Source organism: Heptranchias perlo, chromosome 8 (assembly GCF_035084215.1).
Source record: "Heptranchias perlo isolate sHepPer1 chromosome 8, sHepPer1.hap1, whole genome shotgun sequence".
Classification (NCBI taxonomy): Eukaryota; Metazoa; Chordata; class Chondrichthyes; order Hexanchiformes; family Hexanchidae; genus Heptranchias; species Heptranchias perlo.
The window spans coordinates 41,670,714-41,698,252 of NC_090332.1; the positions used below are offsets into that span (position 1 = coordinate 41,670,714).

A 27,539-nucleotide genomic window follows, 5' to 3' on the forward strand; every position below is an offset into this window, starting at 1 on the left:
TTGATGGGCCGAATGGCCTCCTTCGTTCTGTAACCTTTCTATGATTCTAAGTGTGAGGTAATGAAATTGGGGAGGGCAAACAAGGCAAGAGAGTACACAATAAATGGGAGGATACTGAGAGGTGTAGAGGAACAAAGGGACCTTGGAGTGCATGTCCACAGATCCCTGAAGGTAGCAGGACAGGTAGATATGGTGGTTAAAAAGGCATACAAGATACTTTTCTTTATTAGCCGAAGCACAGAATATAATAGCAGGGAGGTTATGCTGGAACTGTGTAAAACATTGGTTAGGCCACAGCTTGAGTACTGCGTACAGTTCTGGTCACATTACAGGAAAGAGGTGATTGCACTAGAGGGTACAGAGGAGATTTACGAGGGTGTTGCCAAGGCTGGAGAATTTTAGCCATGAGGAAAGATTGGATAGGCTGGGGTTGTTTTCTTTGGAACAAAGGAGGCTGAGGGGAGATTTAATCGAGGTATATAAAATGATGATGGGACTAGATAGAGTGGATAGGGAGGACCTATCTCCCTTAGCAGAGGGGTAAGCGACCAGGGGGCACAGATTAAAGTAATTGGCAGAAGGATTAGACGGGAGCCGAGGACAATTTTTTTTCTCCCAGAGGGTGGTGGCGGTCTGGAACTCACTGCCCGAAAGGGTGGTAGAGGCAAAAACCATCAACTCATTTAAAATGCACTTGGGCTAAGTGCTGGAAAGTGGGATTAAGCTGGATAGCTCTTTTTCGGCCGGCATGGACACAATCGGCCGAATGGCATCCTTCTGTGCTGTAACTTTCTATGATTCCAGAGTCCAGCACGTGAGTACAAAAGACAAGGCTGAAGCATTTGCAACCATTGAATACAGGAGTTGGGATGTCTTGTTGAAGTTGTACAAGACATTAGTAAGGCCACACTTGGAATACTGTGTACAGTTCTGATCACCCTATTATGGAAAGGATATTATTAAACTAGAAAGAGTGCAGAAAAAATTTACGAGGATGCTTCCGGGACTTGATGGTTTGACTTATAGGGAGAGGTTGGATAGACTGAGACTTTTTTCCCTGGAGAGTAGGAGGTTTAGGGGTGATCCTATAGAAGTCTATAAAATAATGAGGGGCATAGATAAGGTAGATAGTCAAAATCTTTTCCCAAAGGTAGGGGAGTCTATAACGAGGGGGCATAGATTTAAGGTGAGAGGGGAGAGATACAAAAGGGTCCAGAGGGGCAATTTTTTCACTCAAAGGGTGGTGAGTGTCTGGAACGAGCTGCCAGGGGCAGTAGTAGAGGCGGGTACAATTTTGTCTTTTGAAAAGCATTTGGACAGTTACATGGGTAAGATGGGTATAGAGGGATATGGGCCAAGTGCAGGCAATTGGGACTAGCTTAGTGGTATAAACTGGGCGACATGGACATGTTGGGCCGAAGGGCCTGTTTCCATGTTGTAAACTTCTATGATTCTATCTTCAGCCAGAAGTGCCAAGTGGATGATCCATCTCAGCCTTCTCCGGATATCCCCACCATCACAGAAGCCAGTCTTCAGCCAATTCAATTCACTCCACGTGATATCAAGAAACGGCTGAGTGCACTGGATACAGCAAAGGCTGTGGGCCCTGACAACATCCCGGCTGTAGTGCTGAAGACTTGTGCTCCAGAACTAGCCGCGCCTCTAGCCAAGCTGTTCCAGTGCAGCTACAACACTGGCATCTACCTGACAATGCGGAAAATTGCCCAGTTATGTCCTGTCCACAAAAAGCAGGACAAATCCAATCTGGCCAATTACCGTCCCATCAGTCCACTCTCAATCATCAGTAAAGTGATGGAAGATGTTGTCGACAGTGCTATCAAGCAGCACTTACTCACCAATAACCTGCTCAACGGTGCTCAGTTTGGGTTCCACCAGGACCACTCGGCTCCAGGCCTCATTACAGCCTTGGTCCAATCATGGACAAAAGAGCTGAATTCCAGAGATGAGGTGAGAGTGACTGCCTTTGACATCAAGGCAGCATTTGACTGAGTGTGGCACCAAGGAGACCTAGTAAAATTGAAGTCAATGGGAATCAGGGGGAAAACTCTCCAGTGGCTGGAGTCATACCTAGCACAAAGGAAGATGGTAGTGGTTGTTGGAGGGCAATCATCTCAGCCCCAGGACATTGCTGCAGGAGTTCCTCAGGGCAGTGACCTAGGCCCAACCATCTTCAGCTGCTTCATCAATGATCTTCCCTCCATCATAAGGTCAGAAACAGGGATGTTCGCTGATGATTGCACAGCGTTCAGTTCCATTCGCAATCCCTCAGATAATGAGGCAGTCCGTGCCCGCATGCAACAAGACCTGGACCACATCCAGGCTTGGGCTCATAAGTGGCAAGTAACATTCGCGCCAGACAATGACCATCTGCAAGAGAGTCTAACCACCTCCCCATGACATTCAACGGCATTACCATCGCCAAATCCCCAACCATCAACATCCTGGGAGTCACCATTGACCAGATACTTTAACTGGACCTGCCACTGTGGCTACAAGAGCAGGTCAGAGGCTGGGTATTCTGCAGCGAGTGACTCACCTCCTGACTCCCCAAAGCCTTTCCACCATCTACAAGGCACAAGTCAGGAGCGTGATGGAATATTCTCCACTTGCCTGGATGAGTGCAGCTCCAACGATCAAGAAACTCGACACCATCCAGGACAAAGCTGCCCGCTTGATTGGCACACCAGCTACCACCCTAAACTTTCACTCCCTTCACCACCAGCGCACAGTGGCTGCAGTGTGTACCATCCACAGGATGCACAGCAGCAACTCACCAACGCTTCTTCGACAGCACCTCCCAAACCCACGACCTCTACCACCTAGAAGGACAAGGGCAGCAGACACATGGGAACAACACCACCTGCACGTTCCCCTCCAAGTCACACACCATCCCGACTTGGAAATATATTGCCGTTACTTCATCGTCACTGGGTCAAAATCCTGGAATTCCCTAGCTAACAACACTGTGGAAGAACCTTCACCACACGGACTGCAGTGGTTCAAGGTGGCGGCTCACCACCACCTTCTCAAGGGCAATTAGGGATGGGCAATAAATGCTGGCCTTGCCAGCGACGCCCACATCCCATCAACGAATAAAACAAAATTCTATGAACTGGTCCCAATGCCCCAGGAATCTGAAGCCCTCCCCCCTGCACCATTGCTCCAGCCACGCATTAACTGGTCTTATCCTACTATTCCTATGCTCACTAGCGTGTAGCACTGGGAGTAATCCAGAGGTTACTACCTTTGAGGTCCTGCTTTTTAACTTCCTCCCTAGCTCCTGGAACTCTGACTGCAGAACTTTGACTCTTTTTCTTCCTAAGTCACTGGTGTCCACAAGGACTCGACTTCTGGCTGTTCCCCTTCCCCCTGTCAATAATGTCCTTTATTCTAGCACCAGGGAGGCAACATGCTATGCGGGACTCACATCGACAGAAATGCCTGTCTATCCCCGACTATAACAACTGCATTTCTTTTGCCCCACTGTGCGGCCGAGTCTCCCACGGTAAATTTAAAATGTTCTTGTATGAAATTTACTACTACCCATTAGAAACAAAACATTCAATTATCAAACATATTAGATGATGCACATTTATCACATTAAAATTACTTTGTAATGGTATGTAAAGCTAATGATAACTGTCACTATGGTCTACAAAATGAATTATTAAGTTGCGTTACTGATATCATAATAAAAACAATAGCACAATTTTTATGTTGTAATAGTTGACTACAATAAAATCATCTCAAAGGCATAATGATGGAACGATTTGAAGGTGAGGATTAAGATCTTAAAGTCAACTTGCTGGGGCACAGTGGAGCTATGTGATGACAGGGGCGTTGAGATTACGGGCCTTGATGTAAGTGATAATGTAGGCTTTGCATGAGTTGTGGATTGCAGAGGGTGTAAGGTATAAGTGCAGAGGCCAGCAAGGAGAGCTTTGGAGAGATCGAGTCTTGAGGTAAAAAAGAAAGAGATAAGGGACAATGGATAAGGGTTTTAACACTAGAGGGGTAAAATTAGATTGGAAATTGGCAATGTTACAAAGGTGAAAGAAAGCAGTCTCAGATGTGAGGGAGAAAGCTCAGCTCACGGCCAAGCAGTGCACCTCAGTTCCACATTTCTGGGCTTAGCTTGAGGTGGCAGACCGATGGAGTTGAGACCAGTGGTAAGTAGGAATTCTCAGTCACTGAAAAGGATGGCTTCAATTTTGCCAACATTTAGCTGGATGAAATTTCAGTTCATCCAATGTTCGGCAGGCAGCTGGATAGAGTAGTGACCGCCTCAGGGTTGATAGATGAAGTGGAGAGGTAGAGCTAAGTGTCAACAGTGTACATGTATCAGGATGATGTTGCCCAGGGATAACATGTATATAAACAGGAGTGGGCCAAGGATGGATCTCTGGGATACATTTGAGACTATATAATGTCTATGATACAACAAGCAGGAGTTGAACCATTAAGTGCCATAAAGGTGGAATGTGGAAGAGTGACGTTCAAGGAGGATTGTGCGATTGACAAAAGCAAAGACAGCAGAGGAGGCTAAGGAGGAACAGCCAGTCACCTAGGATGATTGCAACTTTGACCAGCAGTAAGTATGCTGTGGGCAGGGCTTTAAGTCAGTTTGGAGGTTTTTGAGCAAGGAATCGTGGGACAATTGGAACCAGAATTGCAAGGCAACTATGTGTTTCAGAACTTGAGAGAGAAAGGAATGGTTGAAAATGAGGCAGTAGAAGGAAAAAATAAGGAGGCCAAGGATAGTTTTTTGAGAAACACTGTGATGATGATAGTTTTCAATTTTGTAGGGACCACTGCAGGATATAGGGACCATGTTTACAGCTGAGTGGCAGGTTGATGGTATTGGCAAGCATAGGGCTAAGGGGAAAGAAACTAAATGATTAGGAGTGGAGTTTGGAGGGGTCAAGGAAGCGGTTGGTGGGCTTCATGAATAATTTTAGTGAGGGCTGGAGGGGGGAAAATTGTGGAGTAAATGAGGTGGTAGAGGTCAGTCAGAAAGAGGGCTAGAGGTTGGTAAGGGGGGGGGGTATGAAAGGAGGCAGAGGCAACAGAGTATATGATCTCAATTTTGTATACAAAAGTCTATGAGCTTCTTGTATTTGGTGTCTGAGGTGAGGACAGAGGCTACGTTGAGTGTGTGGGGGTTAATAATGTGCGGCTGTTCCTACTCTCCATAATCATCCAAAGAAGTAGAGGAAGAATTTGTCGGGAAAGATGTGAGAGGTAGAGACAGAAGGGTGAGAACGGAGAAAGGGTAAAAAGTGGGTAGAGAGTAGGATTAAAAGGCAGAAAAACTTAGGTATGCCTTGACAGCCATCTTGCAAGCATAATGGAGACAGGGGCAGCGGAAATTGAAATATTAGGCAAAAGTTAAAACAATTAAGGGGTAATGGCAACAGTTCAGGTATGGTTTCAGTGATCAGAGCAGGAAAATACTTGAGTTGGGTGGGGAGTTGTGATCAGCCAGGATGATGGAGAATCTGGGTGTGGATGGATGTAGTACGTAGGGATCAGAGTTGTCCAGGATCAACATGGAGGTCAGGTTGACACAAAGATCAAAATTTTGTCCAGTAACCTGGGTGGAGATGAGAGTGTAGTCCAGGGCAGTAGGAACATTAGAAGAGCAGGTATAACAAAGAAACCACAGCAACGTGGAAATAGAAGCAGCAGTTGGGGAGGGCGATAGGGCAAAGTGATCCAAGCAGTTGAGGATAAAAACAGTTGCACCATCGGAGGCTTGTAAGTGTTTGTTTTTTTAAACTGGAACCAGACATGGGAGAGCCGAGTGTGGAGAATTTAGGTAGGAAATATTTTGACTTTCACTGCTGTTTGGCTGTGACAAAAATGAGCTTGAGAGAAAGTACAGTACCAATTAGATTGCTTATGAGCCCGGACAAGGATGAATGATATCAGTCCAAAAGTCAAGGGATGGAAGAGCAGTTCCAGCACTGTGGTGATTTTGTTCTTTTCATGCTTAATAACTGCTGGCAGGAAATGCTAAGCTGAAGCGAGAGCAAGCGAGATGAGGGCGAGGAAGAAAGGCAGCCCTGGCTGCAGAATGCTAATGGTTTCAGTGATTAAACAATTCTAGAAGTTGTTTTGTAATCAGGGTTTCATTGCTCCTATTTCATACAGGAGGCAATTCCACTCTATCATTCTTCCTTGTATTGTTCACCACCCATATCCCCTTACACCTTTCCAATTCCACTTCCTTCTGTATCCGCCCCCAGAAAAAACTCCCCCAAATTGCTTATAGCTGCACTTTCAAACTTCCAACTATCTAGCTTTTGGCCCTCCATTTGCCATAATATTTCTATAGCCTTCAGTTAGCTCAACCACTCCCTTACCTTCACCTTTAATGCCTTTGTCCCCAGCAAAACCTGATCTTCCGTCCCAGTTGTTCCTCCTCGTACGGCTCCCATCTTCTCTCCCTGAAGTCCAAGGGGCACAGACTTGAGTGTATCTATTTGTTGGACCTTGCTGCGCACAAATTGACTGCCGTGTTTTCCTACAATACAACAGTGACTACACCTCAAAAGTACTTCATAGGATGTCCCAAAGCGCTTTACAGCCAGAGGTTGTGAAAGGTGCTATGTAAATGCAAGTTCTTTCTATCATGTGAGATGCAAAAGCAACAGCATCCATAACTCTATTCCTGTAATTGCAGGCAAGCTGGACAGTTAAGGAGTGATAGCCCTTTCTGTTAATGAATGGAGTTGCATTGATGGTAGGGGCACTTATTAGCACATCCCCTGCACCCTGGGAATTTTGCTATATGGTGGAAGTGGGAGAGTTCAATCCTGCTGCCACAGTCAGCTTTCTGAAGACAGACTAGTCTGGCAAGCAATGCATCACAACTCATGTGCACTGAAGGTTGGGAGACATGACAGAGGTCTCCCGTGGTTGCTTGGAAGGATCTTGCCACTTAAAAGTTCAATACAGTTGTAACTTTCACAGCCGTTGGCTAAGCCATCCCTGTCCTGGATGTGATTCCCAAGACTGGTTTCAGGAATATGCATATTTTTATTATGACTCCTGGGGGAATCTTAAGCCCCGATTTTAAACTCGGTGTGGGGAATCGGGTGGGCAGAAGCTGAAGCAAATGGCAAACCCACCTGGCCTTGGGAGTGAGCGGCTCAGGTGATTTTAACTGTGTAGGATGTCGCTGGTAAGGCCCACAGACAACTTTAAGTGCCCGCCCAGTTTCCGCTGAGCAGACAAGGTTAAAAATCGCCCCTCGACAGTCTTCGGTCAGGGTTAAAAATCGCCCCTCGACAACCTTTGTATGTTTGTTCAAAAAGGGAGAAAGGGAGAGATCGAGTAATTACAGGCCAGTCTAACCTTGGTGGTGGGCAAATTATTGGAAAAAATCTGAGGGACAGTATTAATAGTCATTTAGAAAGATATGGGTTAATCCAGGGCAGTCAGCATGGATTTGTTAAGGGAAGATCGTGTCTGACTATCTTGATTGAATTTTTTGAGCAGGTAACAAGGAGGGTCGATGAGGGTAGCACGTTTGATGTGGTCGACGTGGATTTTAGCAAGGCTTTTGACAAGGTCCCACATAGCAGACTGGTCAGAAAAGTAAAAGCCCATGGGATCTGAGGGAAAGTGACAAATTGGATCCAAAATTTGCTCATTGGCAGGAAGCAAAGGGTAATGGTCGACAGATATTTTGGTGACTGGAGGGCTGTTTCAAGCGGGGTTCTGCAGGGCTCAGTACTAGGTCCCTTGCTTTTTGTGGTATATATTAATTATTTAGACTTAAATGTAGAACGCATGATTAAGAAGTTTGCAGATGATACAAAAGTTGGTTGTGTGGTTGATAGTGAGGAAGAAAGCTGTATTCTGCAGGAAGATATCAATGTACTGGTCAGGCGGGCAGAAAAGTGGCAAATGGAATTCAATCCAGAGAAGCGTGAGGTAATGCATTTGGCGAGGGCAAACAAGGCAAGGGAATACACAATAAATAGGAGGATACTGAGAAATGTAGAGAACAAAGGGACCTTGGAGTGGATGTCCACGGATCACTGAAGGTAGCAGGACAGGTTGATAAGTGGTTCAGAAGGCATTCGGGATACTTTCCTTTATTAGCCGAGGCATGGGATATTAGAGCAGGGAGGTTATGCTAGAACTGTATAAAACACTAGTTAGGCCACAGCTAGAGTACAGTGTACAGTTCTGGTTTCCACATTACAGGAAAAATGTGATTGCACTAGAGAAGGTACAGGAGAGATTTACGAGGATGTTGCCAGGACTGGAAAATTTTAGCTATGAGGAAAGATTAGATAGGCTGCGTTTGTTTTCTATGGAACAAAGGAGGCTGAGGGGAGATTTAATTGAGGTGTATAAAATTATGAGGGGCCTAGATAGAGTGGATAGGAAGATCTATTTCCCTTAGCAGAGAGGTCAATAACCAGGGGGCATAGATTTAAAGTAATTGGTAGAAGGATTAGAGGGGAGTTGAGGAGAAATCTTTTCACCCAGAGGGTGGTAGGGGTCTGGAACTCATTGCCTGAAAGGGTAGTAGAGGCAGAAACCCTCATCACATTTAAAAAGTACTTGGATATGCACTTGAAGTGCTGTAACCTACAAGGCTATGGATCAAGAGCTGGAAAGTGAGATTAGGCTAGATAGCTCTTTTTTGGCCAGCACAGAAACGATGGGCCAAATGGCCTCCTTCTGTGCCGTAAATCTCTATGATTTACCATCAATAAAATCCCTTTATGGCTGAAAGAATGTATTTCATTAATAAGGCCACCCTTCTCCCTATATCTCTTGAAATTTTTATGGCTGGGAATATTTAGTTGCCAGTCTCACCCTGGTTGAAGCCAAGTTTCTGTCATGATTACATCATCATGTGCCTCCATTATAATTACTGCCTCTAGTTCCCTAACTTGATTTTTAAAAAAACTATGCACTTTCACATGTAAACACTGCAACCCTTACTCAATCATAATCGTCAGTATCCTTTTTCCTTCACTATCTTTCTCATCACCTATCTGACCTAAGATACATCCCTCCATTTTAGATTGCTTTCCCCCTTCACTATATTTATTCTTTGCCTCTTCATTTAGTTGTGCTAAGATTTGCTCCTCCCCATACCATATTAGTTTAAATCATGACCCAATGCCCTACTTAACCTCTCTACTAGGACACTGATACTGGTTCAGTTTAGAGGAGAGCCATCCTGTCTGTAGAGCTTCCACCGGCCTAGAACCTGGAAATCTAAAACTCTCCATTCTACACCAAATGTGTTAATATTTGAATTTGTTTCTCTCTAATTGGCCTAGTGTGTGGCAGCAGGAGTAATCCTGAGATTACCACCCTAGAGGTCCTGCTTTTAAATTTATCAACTCCTCGAACTCCCTTTGTAAAAGCTCCATTCTTTCTCCCCCATGTCATTGGTTACAATGTGAACTATGCCTTCAGGTTGTTTATCTTCCCCTTCCAGAATCCTGTCCACCTGCTGCCTCTGCAGTTGCAGAAAAGGCTATCCATCCCTCCAATAATAGAATCCCCTATAACTATCACTTGCCTTTTCACAAACCTATCAATTCCATTTCTTCCTCTTGTGTTGTGATACTGTTCATGATTTCACTCCCAAGTTGCTGTTCTTGTCTGCATCATAGGTATCCAGCACTGTATACCTATCAGACAACTTCACAGACCCACAATAGTCTGTATCCTAGTCTCTCTTTCCCTCAATTCCCTTCTTCAGTCTCACTATTCTTTCTAGTTGTAAGGTGACAATCTCCTGCAATGTGTTTTCTGGGAAACCTTCCTCTACCAGTACAGCGAAGAATGCTCCAACTGCTTTTAAGTTTAGTAACTTTGTGCTACAGCAAGTCAACCTTTAGTTGTCCTGGACACTCAAATGCCCACAATGTGCAAGTTTTGCACACACCATCCTACCATAATAAATAGATTCAAAGGGCTTGGAAACGTAAGTGTAATTTCAATACAACTATACACCAGTTCTGAACTCCAGTTGAGGCCAAGCTCCTTAAACTCACTCCTCTGGCCTCATAACCTCTTGCTTTACAATCTAGATAAATCCACTCAAAACAATTGAATTAACGTGAACAACCACTTCAGATACAAATAACATTTTCAAAACAATTAATGACAAATCACAGAAAATGTTGGAACTACTCAGCAAGTCAGGCAACATCTGTGGAAATAGAGTTAACGTTTCAGGTCAATGACCTTTCGTCAGAACTGGCAAACGGTCATCGACCTGAAACATCAACTTAGTTTCTTTTTCCACAAATGCTGCCTGACTTGCTGAGTATTTCCAGTATTTTCTGTTTGTATTTCAGATTTTCAGCATCCACAGTATTTTGCTTTTGATATAACGACAAATCACACTGTCATCTGTACCTTCACACTTAATTACTAGCCAGCTTGTCAATCAAGCTCTGTTAGTAGTTGAAAAAATAAACTCTAGTTAACAGGTCAAAAATTATAATTTTAGTATTCACCCATTTGCTCCAGTTCAGGCCTCCACTCATTCAGCCACTTCTCATTCTAGTGGCCTCTTGCTTACATAATCTATCACACACTCCAGATTAGGCCAAATTTCTTCTATTCACTCAGCTGCCTTCTCATTTGCAACGTGCATTTCTGTGGAGCCTTCATTATTTTCGTGCAATGAGAGCGGTCAGGAACTAAATAAACCAAAACTTACAGAATCATTATAAATGCACTGTATTTCACTAAACACTGGTTAGGTATTTCATAAATATTCCTTTAGCTAATTTGTACGCATTACAGAAACACAGCAAGTAAAACATTATATGAAGCAACAATTTCAAGCAGCTAGCTATTCTGAAAATACCAGTAGAAATGTCTCTTCTTCCAAATATCTGGCTGCTTATCTTTTCAACATGGCGGTATGTAACATTTCAGTCATTGTGAATTCTAGTGTAGGATGTTATAATACCTACAGAAAACGACACTAAATGCAATTTTAACTAAAAGCTTATTTAAAAAAAAAATTCATTCATGGGATGTGGGCGCTGCTGGCGAGGCCGGCATTTATTGCCCATCCCCAATTGCCCTTGAGAAGGTGGTGGCGAGCCGCCTTCTTGAACCGCTGCAGTCCGTGTGGTGAAGGTTCTCCCACAGTGCTGTTAGAAAGGGAGTTCCAGGATTTTGACCCAGCGATGATGAAGGAACGGCGATATATTTCCAAGTCGGGTTGGTGTGTGACTTGGAGGGGAACGTGCAGGTGGTGGTGTTCTCATGTACCTGCTGCTCGTGTCCTTCTAGGTGGTGGAGATCGTGGGTTTGGGAGGTGCTGTCGAAGAAGCCTCGGCGAGTTGCTGCAGTGCATCCTGTGGATGGTACACACTGCAGCCACTGTGTGCCGGTGGTGAAGGGAGTGAATGTTTAGGGTGGCGGATGGGGTGCCAATCAAGCGGCTGCTTTATCCTGGATGGTGTCGAGCTTCTTGAGTGTTGTTGGAGCTGCACTCATCCAAGCAAGTGGAGAGTATTCCATCACACTCCTGACTTGTGCCTTGTATTTATGCATCACCTTCCTTATTCCTTCCAGCCACTGGATTTTCCATGCAGCAGGAATTAGGCAACATATGTAGGCTAGTGTGCAATATTTTTTCTTTCGATTCAGTCATAGGGTATCACATTGCACTTAATCAGGATAACAACCGTGAGGCAAATGTTTGCTTTTAATTCTGTATATTTTACTTCTTAAAAACTTGATTTGTAGTTTACAGCCTGTCAGAGACAGATACTCCATCAATGTTATTTGGCCAATGAGATCTAGAGAGTACAAGGCACTTTGTACTACATTCCACAAGCTAATCAGCAGCATAGGGGTTTACTGTTCATGCCAGGCACGTGGTTTCCCACATTACTCCACACATAAGATCACATTTTGTTTCATAGAAAAATATAGGCTTGCCTGACGAAGTTGTATTTTGTGCTGGGCATGAGAAAAGGTGTCTGAAATGCACCCACATCACAACACTTGGTCTTTCATGTTGCAGGAATTCCAATAGTGGGTGATTAAAATTCCTTTTTGAATGAACAAACTTGAATTTGGTGGAAATTTGGTAGCTTAGCACTTCACTCATGATGAAAGTTAGGCAGCCAGCTGATCTTCGTTACATAGTGCATTTTTGAATTTTGTAATGCAAGGAAAGTCAGGAAACAATGTCGTGCCATTACTTCTCTATTTGCTGATTTGAATTGTAACGTTCTGTTGCCACTTTGGATAAAATGATGGTACTACGATCCTTTCCCTCTTCCCTATGCAAGCAATAATCTCAAGAGGATTTTGCATTATAAATGGAGAACCTTGTGGTATCAATAATTCAATATTTACTCTGAAATATCTGGAGCAAAAGCAGCAAGCTTATGGTGACAGACTAACCATGATCTATATATTAAAATTCTCTTTAGCGCTATTTCCAGTTGTTGCAATTCGGTAACACTTTTATAATATTATGTAATGTCCAAAGTGCAACAGTAACACCGCTATCCAGTTCGCATACCAATGGTGGTGCTGTGGCAAGTCACCCAGCTCTGGCTGTCTTTTTTTTGCATCCCATTTTTGCAGCTAAGTTTTCAATTTGATTATTTCTTTCCTTTCTTTTCACTTATTGTTCATTTTATATATTTATTGTTTCTGCAATCTGTGGCCTTTCGTCAACTTGCCCCACTGCTCCTAGCCCTGATGGACTATCCACCCTTGGCCCTACTAGCACTGGGCTATCCTGTTTCTACCACACTTTCTTCCCTTCTCCAGCTTCTGCCCTACCTCGAGGTCCTATTCCCTGCTCTTACAAAAAATAAATCACCTCCGAGAATGCCACCCATCCATTCCTGCTCTGGTAAAGCTCTTGTCCCATTTCAGTGACACCAAATCGATTTCCCTGACCCTGAACATAAACATAATTTTTTTTTAAAAAAGCAACAGGCCTGTAGTTGCTCTAGCCCTGGCACTACATTTTTTTTAAAAACCGGTCATGATTAGCTTCTGCCAGCTGACTCCATAGAATGAAAATGTTCTCCTGCCCGGGCCAGATCCAAAATCCTACACCTCTCGCCTCGCTTCCCTCCTAACTGGGTCCAGCCCAGGGGCTCCTCCTGCCCCATTCTTTGTGCCTGACCAGGCCACAGCCTGGTCCCACTCCAACCCTGGCTTCCAGCACCACTCCCAGTGACTGCAGCCTCAAACAAAACCTTGGACTTCTGACTCTGCTGTTCTGCACGGCCTGACTTCCCTCTGTACCTGCTCCCAACAGCTATGGCCTCATTCCCCACAGTTGGGCCTTCAATAAATAGGTCCCCTCCTTCCCACCCCTGCTGTCTCCCAGCTTTATCTCAGTCCCAGCTTACACTGTTTATGTGTCCCCATGCCTCTGTGCTCCTGCCTCCCCCTCAACATTAGCTCCTTCTTGTTTCCCTCCTACTTCTGCTTCCAAGCAAGAATCAGCACAAAGCTGCAGGAAGACAACAGCACAGATGCATTCATAAAAGATACATTCCTACTTCTCCATTCCTTTATTAATTTGTTGGTATACCCTGTGCTGCTGCTATATTAATCAATTGGTGGCGCCTGCTCCTGTATTAATTTATTAGTTCACAACAACCCACTGCTCTAGGAATTTATTCATTTGCTGGTGGCTGGCGCTCTTTTAATTTATTAGTTGACTGGTGCCTGTTTCAGTATTACTGATGTGCCTGCTGCTCCATACATTTATTAATACACTTATGTGCATTGCTTTTAATTTATTTATTTGCTGGTGCCCATGGCTGTATTCATTTATTGATACCTGTTTTTTTTCCCTTTTAAAAAAAATTTAATGCCGCTTACTGGTCTTTTAATTTATAAAGTTGCTGGTGCCTGCTGCTCTATGAATTTATTGATCACTGGTGCGCATTACTGCATTGATTTATTGATCTGCTGGTGCTCTATTGATTCATTAGTTCATTGGTGCCCACTGCTCCCTTAATTTATTAGCTGATGTGACGCTTATTGATTTGCTGGTGCGCCTGCTCCATTAATTCACCGGTGCCTGCTTAGCTGTGTCGCAATTTTTGTCAGTAACCTTTCATTGTTGTGAATAAATGGTCATGTTTTGTGTGGGTTGAGTTCTTCTACTGTGACTGTGTAGCAAACAAAACCAATAGCACATTTAAGTTCTCCAGTTAATTTTGTTGACCGTTAATCTTCATGCATGTTGTTATAGCAACAGCTCTGTTGCCCATTGTTTAAGGGTGTATTGTTTGAGAATGTAGAGATAAAACTATTCTAGACAGTACGGTTTTAATTTCCCCTGTGCAATGCCTCAGGAAATTGACTAGTATTGGAACAAATGTGACAACAGATCAGTGTACTATAAACAAAGTGAAAAGATATTAAAAACTCAATGAAACAATTAAACTGAGGTGGGGGGGGGGGGGGGAATCTAGAACTGGAGATGAAATCTCACCCTAAATGGAAAAACCGTAGCCACAAAAGTCCACTGAATAAAATTAATTTAGTCAGGTGAGACAAGAGTGAAGAGGCAATTAACCTGGCCTCCAAAAGGAGCTAAAGGATAATCAGGATTAGGACCAGTGCCGTGTACCAAACTAGGAATGACTTCCACTTGTAACCAAAGGAAATGGGGGGCAGAGAAGAGAAATCAAGCCTGCAGATGGGTGAAAAGGGGTGGGAAAAATCAAGAGATGAGCTAAGTAAGAAAAAGATGGAGTCATCTCTAAGAAGGGAAATACAAAACCCTCTACTCCCTCAGACTTGAAGCATGTTGCTAAAAAGCCTGGAAATTAAACCAGGAATCTGCAGTCACAAGCTACTGGCTGCTAACAGTGCATAATATAGAAATGGAGACCATTTCTATATTCCTAAGTAAATTGATTCTGGCAGAGTATGGAGGAGCCTTAGCTGATGCCATAGACTTGAACGCAATAAGCGAGCTGCAAATGAAAGGTTTTTGAGTTGGTTCACGCACAAATCCCGAGGGATTTCAAGGAGCCCCAAGATATGTGAGAAAATGCTTAAGGTTCACTGCAAAGATAGTAACCTAATCACTATCCCAGTACTCCTACATCTAAGGGCTGGACCACACAATGTGGGGAGAGGCTGCTCAATTTTACTACAGCTGCTCCAGACATCCACGAATGGATTTACTGACTTGTGCAGCACATGACCAGTGCATTTTTGGGCCTCATTATTGATTCAAGGCAAGCTTCCAGAATTCAATTCATCAATCGCTAGGAGCTCACAGGTTTTTTTTTGTAAAGAATCTTACAACACCAGGTTATAGTCCATATAACCTGGTGTTGTAAGATTCTTTACATTTGTCAACCCCAGTCCATCACCGGCATCTCCACATCAAGGTTTTTTTTTGGGGGGGGGGGGGGGGTGGGAGGATATTGGCATTGCTGCAACTATTTAAAGGACTGCAGAAACCTTGTAAAGAGAGTTTTTGGTAATCAAAATGTCATTGGAAATAGCTTCTCACTTGATATAACAGAGAACAACATCCATTTCACAAATGCAAAAAATGGGAGAAAATGGGAGTGATGCCATATTCACCACAGGAGGGTGATCCAAATTACCTGGAAGGTGATGCACAATAGGTAAGTGCTCGTTGGCCATCTAGATGACATGACAGCAAATAAGAAGGAAGTTGCTGAACATGGGGGCAAAAAAAAAAATCAGTTGAGTTAAGGCTACCCACCAGTAACATATACCAAGCAGATGGACAAAGTCTACAAGCCACAAAGTGTTTCCTCGCACTATGCTATAGGTTGACTGCTGCCCCATGCTAAACATTCAGACCTTCTTACAGCCATCTGAATCCTTAGCATGATTACACATACTGCAACATCGCTCAAATCCCAGCTGTGATTTATAACATACGCTTGGCATACTGACTTCTTAAAAGGTCTTCACACAAAAAATCTTTCAAACAAAACCTAGCCTTGTGCTCACACTCGTGTTGGGCTGTAGGATGGGTGTCACTTCATATGCTCCTGTTACAACATCTCAAAATTAAATCTATGCTTGCAGGTCAAGATACAATAAAAGGAAAGAAGGGAAGGGACACAGGATAAAGGCCCTGCAACGACAAGCCCTTGAGTCATTTTGAAGATTTCATGAAAATCATTGGGAGGGAGCAGTGGGAGAAAGCAGGAGACTTACCACCATTCCTTCTCATGCTCTTTCTTCTCTGCCAATTTACTCACTGTCACTCAGGTATACACTCAAACACAACACCATGCCACATAGTATAATGCCAGGTAAATAATATTTGATAAGACATCATGCAGTCAGCATTCTAACATGAGCTCCTATTCTATTTCTGCAAGTCCAACAAGAACCAGCTGCAGCTCCCAATACTGAAGAAACAAGCATCTCACAGCACCCTACCTGTTCTAAGCACAAACACACATACATCTATCCTGAAGGATTGTGATACGGAGCTTGAGACGGTTGCATCGGATGAAGCACTGAGCATAAGCAAGAACGAGCAAGTAAACGTGGCAGTGGAGCAACAAGAATTTGGTGGTTGAAGGGCCAGCTCACGTCCTTTCTCAGCTGCAGCACCCAGATTCAAACCTTATGGGGCCTGCTTATAAAAAGATTGCTTTCTGAGCATAATCAAGTCATTTGAGGCCATCCAAGGTGTGGTGATGACTATGGAAGAATCCACTAGCCATGGCTGTGCAGGAAAGCTTGTGGCATTTCTACAGCCATCTGCAGCAAGTCCTCATTGTTAAAGGTTCTAAGTACAGTGAGTGTATCTCTTGTGAATGCTTATATTTCTGCGATGAGTTCCAATTTACAACAGCTGGGGAACTCGATGGTGCCATGAGATAGGACTTAACTAACCTCAAGGCTGCCCTCACATCTACTACCATGCAGATCAGTAGTTATGCTCAGAGTGCCCAGCACCAGGTGCATAGCTAGATTAGGCACAATGAGGCTAATGTCTCTCAAAGTGATGTCACATTCAGCCCATCTAGCACACCTGCTCAAAAATAGATATGCCACAAAGCAGGCAGGAACAATCACCACAGAGGTAGAACAAGTTGCAGGGTCAGCTCATGATCCAGCACAAGGAAGTAAAGGTAATCTCAATCCTGAGAGATTCCATTGATGCTCAGCAGTCAACCATCTTGATTACTCCTTCAGCTGGAAAAGCATCTGGAAGGAGTACTAGGACAGGTTCTAGAAGACACACACCACACACAGTCGTAAGGGAAAGCACCAAGATAAAACATTAAACACATATCCATAAATCACTTCTAGTGAAATAAATTGTTTGCAGTTTGTCCAGAGACTTCTTTTCTGCTGGTACAGAATGAGGTAGCAAACCTTGGTAGTTAACGCAGGGCAGAGGACAATGCTGGGCATAAGTGAATTGGAACACTGCATGGTGCATATGTTGAAGGAGGATTAGTGAAGTGGACAGATTAGGTGAATGTCTTATGACTCTTCCTGTCTGCAAAGATGTTTCTTTGGCAACATCTTCTGGTTATTGTACTCCTCTGGTCTTGGCAGAGGTTAGACACCCTTCTCCGCCACCATGGTGAGGCTCTTTGGTTGACAAAATTATGCAGCAAGCAGCACACAGCTATTATCTTGGACATCCTGGTGGGGTATACTGCAAGACATCCCCTGATCTGTCCAGACACGTGAAGTACTGTTTCAATATGCCAGCAGTCTATTCTCTTATCATTCTGGTAGCTGCACTGGCCTCGTTGTATCTACATTCAATTTCTAAGCATGGTTGTCACAAGGCGATAAGGGTTGAACAAGCTGACTGTGGTCTCCTTTAAGGCTGCCGCCTTCTTCAAATAAACCAGGCACAGAGGACTGTCTCTAAAAGAATTACGATTGCTGCCTGGGAAGCAGGCACTAACCTGCATGATCTGTTCTGTTCGTCACTGACCACCTGGACATTGGTGGAGTGAAAGCATTTGTGGTTCATTAGTGGCATGGCATATCAAAGGACGCAGTTGGTTACATGGGCACCATAAGCAACCCTCTGGTGTCTGCAAAGTTCTGTGACACAAAAGAACTGCAGTGCCGTTTCACTGCTTTTCTGTGGGAAACTAATAAAAAGGTGCTTGCCCTGGGAAACAAAGCATAAAAGATTGAAGCTGTGTACTGTGGATTAACCGATATTGTCTGGAAGGACCTGGAGACATTGAAGTTCATGGTGGGTGTGACCTTGTCTGTCACCACAGTGTTGTCCCTGTGAAGGATGTTATATGCAGGCAGCTTGTAGCAGCTAGCACAATCCATTACTGCCTTCCTGGTGAACTTGAGCCTGTATAGGCAGCAGTCGTAAAACAATCCCAAGTAGCAGTTCTGACGTACGGTCTTCGACCTGAAACATCAACTCTGTTTCTTTCTCCACAGATGCTGTCTGATTTGCTGAGCTTCTACAGCATTTTCTGTTTTTATCCCAAGTAGCTGTGCCTGCATCGGTAAACATAACTTTGTAGTAATACAGGCAGACCATCCATGCTGCAGGCAAACTTCCCTGGTATCCTCTCTTTCATCCTTATGCCTCCAAAAAAAAAATCAGAGAAGCATACCATACCCATAGAATGCTATACCCATTTTCTGAATTCAGGTTGTAGCAAAGCAAATTCCAGTAAATTACCTTTAAAGAAATTACTTTTTGATAGGTCAGAATGTCATTGGCCTTTAAATGCCTTAATATATATGGGCATACTAAGTGTACTCTTCAATCCCAGCATTCAGAACAGGAAATTACATGGACACATTAACATCTAATTATCAATAACAGCCTACTGAAATGAAGCTCCTGCATTTTCTGAACCAGATAAATGAGAAAGTGCACACCCGTATTACACTAGTTGATACAATGAAGCTGATCCAAAAATCAGCACCCGAGATCTCAGGCTGCCACCAGGGCAGATGCAGAATAAGCACTGTGCAATACCTTGAATAGGTCCTCTTGTGGGAAGTGACACGTGGACCACTTTTGTTCAGTCATTTTCACCTTCCTGGGTTATCGGTAAACAAGCTACTGACATTTTTGAAAAGCTAGAAATACACTGACTCACAAACCATTCAACAATGCTTCTTCTTGTGCATCCAATATATCTTGCATGTTCTGAAGTTATCTGAACATACCACCTTAAAAATTGATTCATCATTATGCAGCAGTATTTTTAAGTACTGTTTTGAAAACTATTTTAAATAATCAGAACACTCAGGATTTATCATTCACCAAAAATCCATAACAGAATAAAAATGAGTGTCATGGAGAAAAAGGTTACTGTCAGCAGTGCTTTATTTTTTACCATCAAGGCATTATTTCAAAACAACATGCTAGGTCACTTCTAGCCATAATATATGCTGATCACTGTGCATCACACAAACAGTAGCAATTTTCATTTCTTTACAAATGTCTCAGCACTGCAGATGCTAATTTAGGCTAATGTACTGTGGTACAATGCAAAGGAAGTGTCATTAGAAGGTGGTGGAAGGCAAGGGCCGACAGTTGGTTTCATTTAGCTATTTATTCTTACATTTTTAACTTAGAAGCTTTATGTATTAATGCAATTCCCATCAATAAAACACCATAGGTTAATTGACAGCATTTTTTAAAAAACTTTTTAAAAAAACAGTATTCAATCTATTTTTTTTGTTTCTTCTGTGTTTTGGTTAGACTGGGGATGTGCTACCCACAGCTCAGTTCCCAGATCTCTGCCAATTCTGCTCTTAAGAGGCCACCTTGAGGCACACAAGGCAGCTAAGATCAGAAATGTAACAAACTGACACTTGTTTTCTGACATCAACACAATTCACTATTTTAAGGACTCTAAATTCACATACCCAAACTAAATATTGCATATTATGTTAAAAAAATGCATTGGTTTTGGGTAGTAAAAACATTTCACTTATTGACGCAACCTCAATTCTATTTGGTTCATATTTTTCCAGATCTACTACAATTACAATTCTGTATTACATCAGAGAAGGGAAGCCATTTGGCTCATCTATCCAATAACTGGAAGAATTTCTCAATGTTGTATTCCACTTCTACAGCTATGCTCATTGCTAAATCTCTCTTTGCCCCCTAACCATTTAAAAAAAAACATTTCTGGAGGTTCATGTAATCTTCCTAGTGGTTTCACTCACTTTTCTCCCTACAGACTTTACAGGGTTTGTATTTCTTACTTCATGTCTTATTGTCCTGTTAATCCCTTTAGAATCACATTTGTTTAGTCTGCACTTACCACTCCTTGGTACGTATTTATTCTGCATACGTAGTATGTCCCTAAATATATTCCATTTGCCCTCAACTGAGATTTTCTTGAATACCATCCCCAGTTTGATACGTTTAAGCTCTCATTGGATATAAAATCACTGAATGTGGGTTACCAGCATATTTCATCTCTCAGACATAATATTTACTATTCAGCTAAACTAATCTCGTCTTCTTAATCTCAGCATATTTCCAAACAATGTACTTACAGCTCCTGTCTGATCCGTCTGAGTTTTGCTTTAGTGTCTGCCAGCTCAACTGACAGATGTTGTCGGCTCTCAGTACGCTGCATGCCTGGTGAGCCAGTAGGTGACTGAGCTATTCCATGAACTGGAGATTGGTTGCAGTCACGCTCTTGTGTGAGATGTAAAATGATCTGGAAACAATTAATAAATTAAATTTTATATCTAACTAGATAGTTTTCTATATCACACAAAATGCGAATGTTCATTTTACTGGCAACAAAACATGCAGAAGAAAATAATTAAGATAGTTAGGTCACCAGTACTTGCAACCAGTCTTTACGAAATGTTTTCCAAACATAAATGTTTCAAGACATCAGTGATGTATTAGTATGACAGCAACAAACAATTTTGGACTGCTGGAATTTGTATCACTTTTTAACAAATTTGAATATGCCTGCAGGACTACATTCTCACATACAATGAAGATGTCCTTCCATGTGTTAGTTACATAATATTAGTGCTGGTAACATTTCAGCAAAGACTCAAATTGAGACAATTGTGTTTTTACACAAATTCAAATTCACAACTGAAGCAGCTAGCTTCTTGCAGCTTTTTCTCCTTTCATCTGCACATATTTTTTTAAAATAGTTTCACTCGTTTTACAGCTCCTGATTTTCAGGGGTTGATTTTAACCGTTTTTACTGGATGGTACAGCAAATTGCCCATTCGTTTTACACCCCACCTGATTTTCTTTTCCATACTTCAATGGCAAGGAAAATCAAGTGAAATGTAAAAGGGCGGCCAACCTGCAGCAGCTTGGAATAATTAAAATCAACCAGTCGTGGCTCCGAAATTACAATTAGAACTGCTGACAGAAATGATAGTAAACCCTCCCCCCTGCCAAAAAAAAAGTTACATTAGAAATACTGTACTCACCCTGCAAAGAAAAACAAGGCAAATCACAAAACCTTAGTCTTTTTAAAAAGGTAGTATTAAATGGCAACCATTTGTTAAAAATAGCAATAAATGGGAAAAAATGCTACCAACAACTAGGCTGGAAATATCAGTTTCTTGCATATCAGAATTCTGCAAAGAAACAAGCTGTTAATTTCAAAGCACAGCCATACTCACTTCAAATATCCACTGAAATGTTGCTGCAATGCCCTCATTTTTTTATGATGTGGAGATGCCGGTGATGGACTGGGGTTGACAATTGTAAACAATTTTACAACACCAAGTTATAGTCCAGCAATTTTATTTGAAATTCACAAGCTTTCGGAGGCTTCCTCCTTCGTCAGGTGAACGATGTGAAAATGAAATCCTCGAAATGAAATCGCATTTTTTTATACATCATTGGTATTCTGAAGTAGGAATCCACTGGGACACAGATTGTTAAATGAACAATTCACAACAATGTTTTTGACCGCTGAAAATCAATTAAGCTGTCCAAAGGGTACAGAGCGCATTTTAGCTTAAAGCAAATTCTTATGTAATTTTCTTTGTATTGACAGGACTCTACTACTTCTCCGAGTCTCTTTTGCTTCCTATTCAACGATCTACTGCTAATATATACCAATCTGCTCAGAACTGCAAAATTAGCTAAATTAGTTGATCAGTAAAAGATATTCTATTACCTATTATTTTGTTTTTCCAGTGTCAAATAATCGACTAATGCTTTTTTTTGTTGGAATGTGTAGTTTGAAGTACACCAGAAAATTGTAGCTCCTTAATCTAGGAAGGTAAGATGCAGGAAGTCTTACATGGCTCAAACATTCCCATAGGGTACCCCAACACCCTATTAAACACTTCATGGTTATTAACTACAAGCTTTATAATACCCATGCTATGCCTTCACCGTCATCTCTGCTTTGATAATATAAACAATTTTACAACACCAAGTTATAGTCCAACAATTTTTATTTGAAATCTACAAGCTTTCGGAGGCTTCCTCCTTTGTCAGGTAAATGTAACGAAGGAGGAAGCCTCCGAAAGCTTGTAGATTTCAAATAAAAATTGTTGGACTATAACTTGGTGTTGTAAAATTGTTTACAATTGTCAACCCCAGTCCATCACCGGCATCTCCACATCTTGATAATATATGCTTTGTAAATCCAAATGATGACTACTCCCTAGTCAACCATCGCTTATTCACACAAATGGCAACATTAGTAAAGGACTTAATTAACTCTTGCCATCAAAGGACATCTCAACAGCTATGACGGCAGTCTGAGAGAAATCTTAAATGTGCAGACAAGTGTTACACAGACCAGTACGCCTCAGGCAGCAGACTGCACGTACAGATCAAGGATGTAATTTGCAGCCTGCCGCAGTGAAGTGGTCTGAAACAAACAGAAAAAAGGATTCCATGATAAGCATTTGTTCGGTTTTAACCATGGGTAGGACCCAAGAAGCTTGTGTGAAAAAAATCTTGCCTGACGAAAAAGATGCCAAGTTATTTTTTTTAAAATTTGTTCATGGGATGTGGGCATCGCTGGCAAAGCCGGCATTTATTGCCCATGAAAGATGGTGATAAGCCGCGTTCTTGAACCGCTGTAGTCCATGTGGTGAAGGTTCTTCCACAGACTGTTAGCTAGGGAGTTCCAGGTTTTTGCCCCAGCAACGATGAAGGAGCGGCGATATTTCTCCAAGTCGGGATGGCCTGAGACTTGGAGGGGAACGTGCAGGTGATGTTGTTCCTATGTGCCTGCTGCCCTTGTCCTTCTAGGTGGAACAGGTTCCAGGTTTCGGAAGTGCTATCGAAGAAGCCTTGGCAAGTTTCTGCAGTGCATCCTGTGGATGGTACACACTGCAGTCACGGTGCTTCGGTGATGAAGGGAGTGAATGTTTAGGGTGATGGATGGGGTGCCAATCAAGCGGGCTGCTTTCTCTTGGATGGTGTCGAGCTTCTTGAGTGTTGTTGGAGCTGCACTCATCCAGGCAAGTGGAGAGTATTCCATCACACTCCTGACTTGTGCCTTGTAGATGGTGGAAAGGCTTTGGGGAGTCAGGAGATGTGTCACTCGCCGCAGAATACCCAGCCATCTGACCTGCTATTGTAGCCATAGTATTTATGGGCTGGACAAGTTATGTTTCTGGTCAATGGTGACCCCCCAGGATGTTGATGGTTGGGGATTTGGCGATGGTAATGCCGTTGAATATCAAGAGGAGGTGGTTGACTCTCTTGTTGGAGATGCTCATTGCCTGGCACTCGTCTGGTGCAAATGTTACTTGCCACTTACCAGCCCAAGCCTGGATGTTGTCCAGGTCTTGCTGCATGCGGGCACGGACTGCATTATCTGAGGGGTTGTGAATGGAACTGAACATTGTGCAATCATCAGTGAACATCCCCGTTTCTGACCTTATAATGAAGGGAAGGTCATTGATGAAGCAGCTGAAGATGGTTGGGCCTGAGGAACTCCTGCAGCACTGTCCTGGGGTTGAGATGATTGGCCTCCAACAACCACTACCATCTTCCTTTGTGCCAGGTGTGACTCCAGCCACTGGAGAGTTTTCCCCCTGATTCCCATTGACTTCAATTTTATTAGGGCTCCTTGGTGCCACACTCGGTCAAATGCTGCCTTGACGTCAAGGGCAGTCGCTCATCTCACCTCTGGAATTCAGCTCTTTTATCCACGTTTGGACCAAGGCTGTAATGAGGTCTGGAGCAGAGTGGTCCTGGCGGAACACAAACTCAGCATCAGTGAGCAGGTGATTGGTGAGTAGGTGCCGCTTGATAGCACTGTCGACGACACCTTCCATCACTTTGCTGATGTTTGAGAGTGGACTGATGGGGCGGTAATTGGCCGGATTGGATTTGTCCTGCATTTTGTTGAGCACATACCTGGCCAATTTTCCACTTTGTCGGGTAGGTGCTAGTGTTGTAGCTGTACTGGAACAGCTCGGTTAGAGGCGCGGCTAGTTCTGGAGCACAAGTCTTCAGCACTACAACTGGGATATTGTAGGGGCCCATAGTCTTTGCTGTATCCAGTGCACTCAGCAGCTTCTTGATATCACGTGGAGTGAATCAAATTGGCTGAAGACTGGCTTCTGTGATGGTGGGGATATCGGAAGGAGGCCGAATTGGATCATCCACTCAGCACTCCTGGCTGAAGATGGTTGCGAACGCTTCAGCCATGTCTTTTACACTCACGTGCTCGACTCCGCCATCATTGAGTATGGGGATGTTCACGGAGCCTCCTCCTCCCGTTAGTTGTTTAATTGTCCACCACCATTCACGAATGGATGTGGCGGGACTGCAGAGCTTTGATCTGATCCGTTGGTTGTGGAATCGCTTAGCTCTGTTTATAGCATGTAGCTTCTGCTGTTTAGCATGCATGTAGTCCTGTGTTGCAGCTTCACCAGGTTGGCACGTCTTTTTTAAGTGTACGTGATGCTGCTCCTCGCATGCTCTTCTACACTCCTCATTGAACCAGGGTTGATCCCCCGGCTTGTTGGTAATGGTAGAATGAGGAATATGCCGGGCCATGAGGTTACAGATTGTGCTGGAATAAAATTCTGTTGCTGCTGATGGCCCACAGTGCCTCATGGATGCCCAATTTTGAGCTTACTCCAAGTGGTGTGCAACATGGAGGAGGGATAGATTCTGTTCTGAATCTATCCCTCCTCCATGTTGCACACCACTTGGAGTAAGCACTGAGGGTAGCAAGGGCACAAAATCTACTCTGGGTGGGGGACTTCAATGTCCATCGTCAAGAGTGGCTCGGTAGCACCACTACTGACCGAGCTGGCCGAGTCCTGAAGGACATAGCTGCCAGACTGGGCCTGCGGCGGGTGGTGAGCGAACCAACACAAGGGAAAAACTTACTTGACCGCGTCCTCACCAATCTACCTGTCGCAAATGCATCTGTCCATGACAGTATTGGTAGGAGTGACCACCGCACAGTCCATGTGGAGATGAAGTCCCATCTTCGCACTGAGGACACCATCAAACGTGTTGTGTGGCACTACCACCGTGCTAAATTGGATAGATTCAGATCAGATCTAGCAGCTCAAAACTGGGCATCCATGAGGAACTGTGGGCCATCAGCAGCAGCAGAATTGTATTCCAGCACAATCTGTAACCTCATGGCCCGGCATATTCCTCACTCTACCATTACCAACAAGCCAGGGGATCAACCCTGGTTCAATGAGGAGTGTAGAAGAGCATGCCAGGAGCAGCACCAGGCATACCTAAAAAAATTGAGGTGCCAACCTGGTGAAGCTACAACTCAGGACTACATGCATGCTAAACAGCGGAAGCAACATGCTATAGACAGAGCTAAGCAATTCCACAACCAACAGATCAGATCAAAGCTCTGCAGTCCCGCCACATCCAGTCGTGAATGGTGGTGGACAATTAAACAACTATCGGGAGGAGGACTCTGCAAACATCCCCATCCTCAATGATGGCGGAGTCCAGCACGTGAGTGCAAAAGACAAGGCTGAAGCGTTTGCAGCCACCTTCAGCCAGAAGTGCCGAGTAGATGATCCATCTCGGCCTCCTCCTGATATCCCCAGCACCACAGAAGCCAGTCTTCAGCCAATTCGATTCACTCCACGTGATATCAAGAAATGGCTGAGTGCACTGGAAACAGCAAAGGCTATAGGCCCCGACAACATCCCAGCTGCAGAGCTGAAGACTTGTGCTCCACAATTAGCTGCGCCTCGAGCCAAGCTGTTCCAGTACAGCGACAACACTGGCATCTACCCGACAATGTGGAAAATTGTCCAGGTATGTCCTGTCCACAAAAAGCAGGACAAATCTAATCCGGCCAATTACCGCCCCATCAGTCTACTCTCAATCATCAGCAAAGTGATGGAAGGTGTCGTCGACAGTGCTATCAAGCGGCACTTACTCACCAATAACCTGCTCACTGATGCTCAGTTTGGGTTCCGCCAGGACCACTCGGCGCCAGACCTCATTACAGCCTTGGTCCAAACATGGACAAAAGAGCTGAATTCCAGAGGTGAGGTGAGAGTGACTGCCCTTGACATCAAGGCAGCATTTGACCGAGTGTGGCACCAAGGAGCCCTAGTAAAATTGAAGTCAATGGGAATCAGGGGGAAAACTCTCCAGTGGCTGGAGTCATACCTAGCACAAAGGAAGATGGAAGTGGTTGTTGGAGGCCAATCATCTCAGCCCCAGGACACTGCTGCAGGAGTTCCTCAGGGCAGCGTCCAAGGCCCAACCATCTTCAGCTGCTTCACCAATGATCTTCCCTCCATCATAAGGTCAGAAATGGGGATGTTCGCTGATGATTGCACAGTGTTCAGTTCCATTCGCAAACCCTCAAATAATGAAGCAGTCCAAACCCGCATGCAGCAAGGCCTGGACAACATCCAGGCTTGGGCTCATAAGTTGCAAGTAACATTCACGCCAGATAAGTGCCAGGCAATGACCATCTCCAACAAGAGAGAGTCTAACCACCTCCCCTTGACATTCAACGGCATTACCATCGCCGAATCCCCCACCATCAACATCCTGGGGGTCACCATTGACCAGAAACTTAACTGGACCAGCCATATAAATACTGTGGCTACGAGAGCAGGTCACAGGCTGGGTATTCTGCGGCGAGTGACTCACCTCCTGACTTCCCAAAGTCTTTCCACCATCTCCAAGGCACAAGTCAGGAGTGTGATGGAATACTCTCCACTTGCCTGGATGAGTGCAGCTCCAACAACACTCAAGAAGCTCGACACCATCCAAGACAAAGCAGCCCGCTTGATTGGCACCCCATCCACCACCCTAAACATTCACGCCCTTCACCACCGGCGCACTGTGGCTGCAGTGTGTACCATCCACAGGATGCACTGCAGCAACTCGCCTAGGCTTCTTTGACAGCACCTCCCAAACCCGCGACCTCTACCACCTAGAAGGACAAGAGCAGCAGGCACATGGGAACAACACCACCTGCACGTTCCCCTCCAAGTCACACACCATCCCGACTTGGAAACATATCGCCGTTCCTTCATCGTTGCTGGGTCAAAATCCTGGAACTCCCTTCCTAACAGCACTGTGGGAGAAC

At 43.9% G+C, this 27,539-nt stretch overlaps 1 protein-coding gene across 6 annotated transcripts in view; it reads right to left on the reverse strand.

The window, feature by feature from the left end:
- Positions 1 to 27,539, reverse strand: part of LOC137324578 (girdin-like) — a 233,772-nt gene that overhangs the window by 114,591 nt on the left and 91,642 nt on the right. For all 6 annotated transcript variants that reach the window (XM_067989025.1, XM_067989023.1, XM_067989024.1 and 3 more), the window contains exon 8: positions 20,539 to 20,705. In XM_067989025.1, coding sequence (XP_067845126.1) covers positions 20,539 to 20,705 — 167 coding nt within the window. The remainder of the gene's footprint in view (positions 1 to 20,538; positions 20,706 to 27,539) is intronic.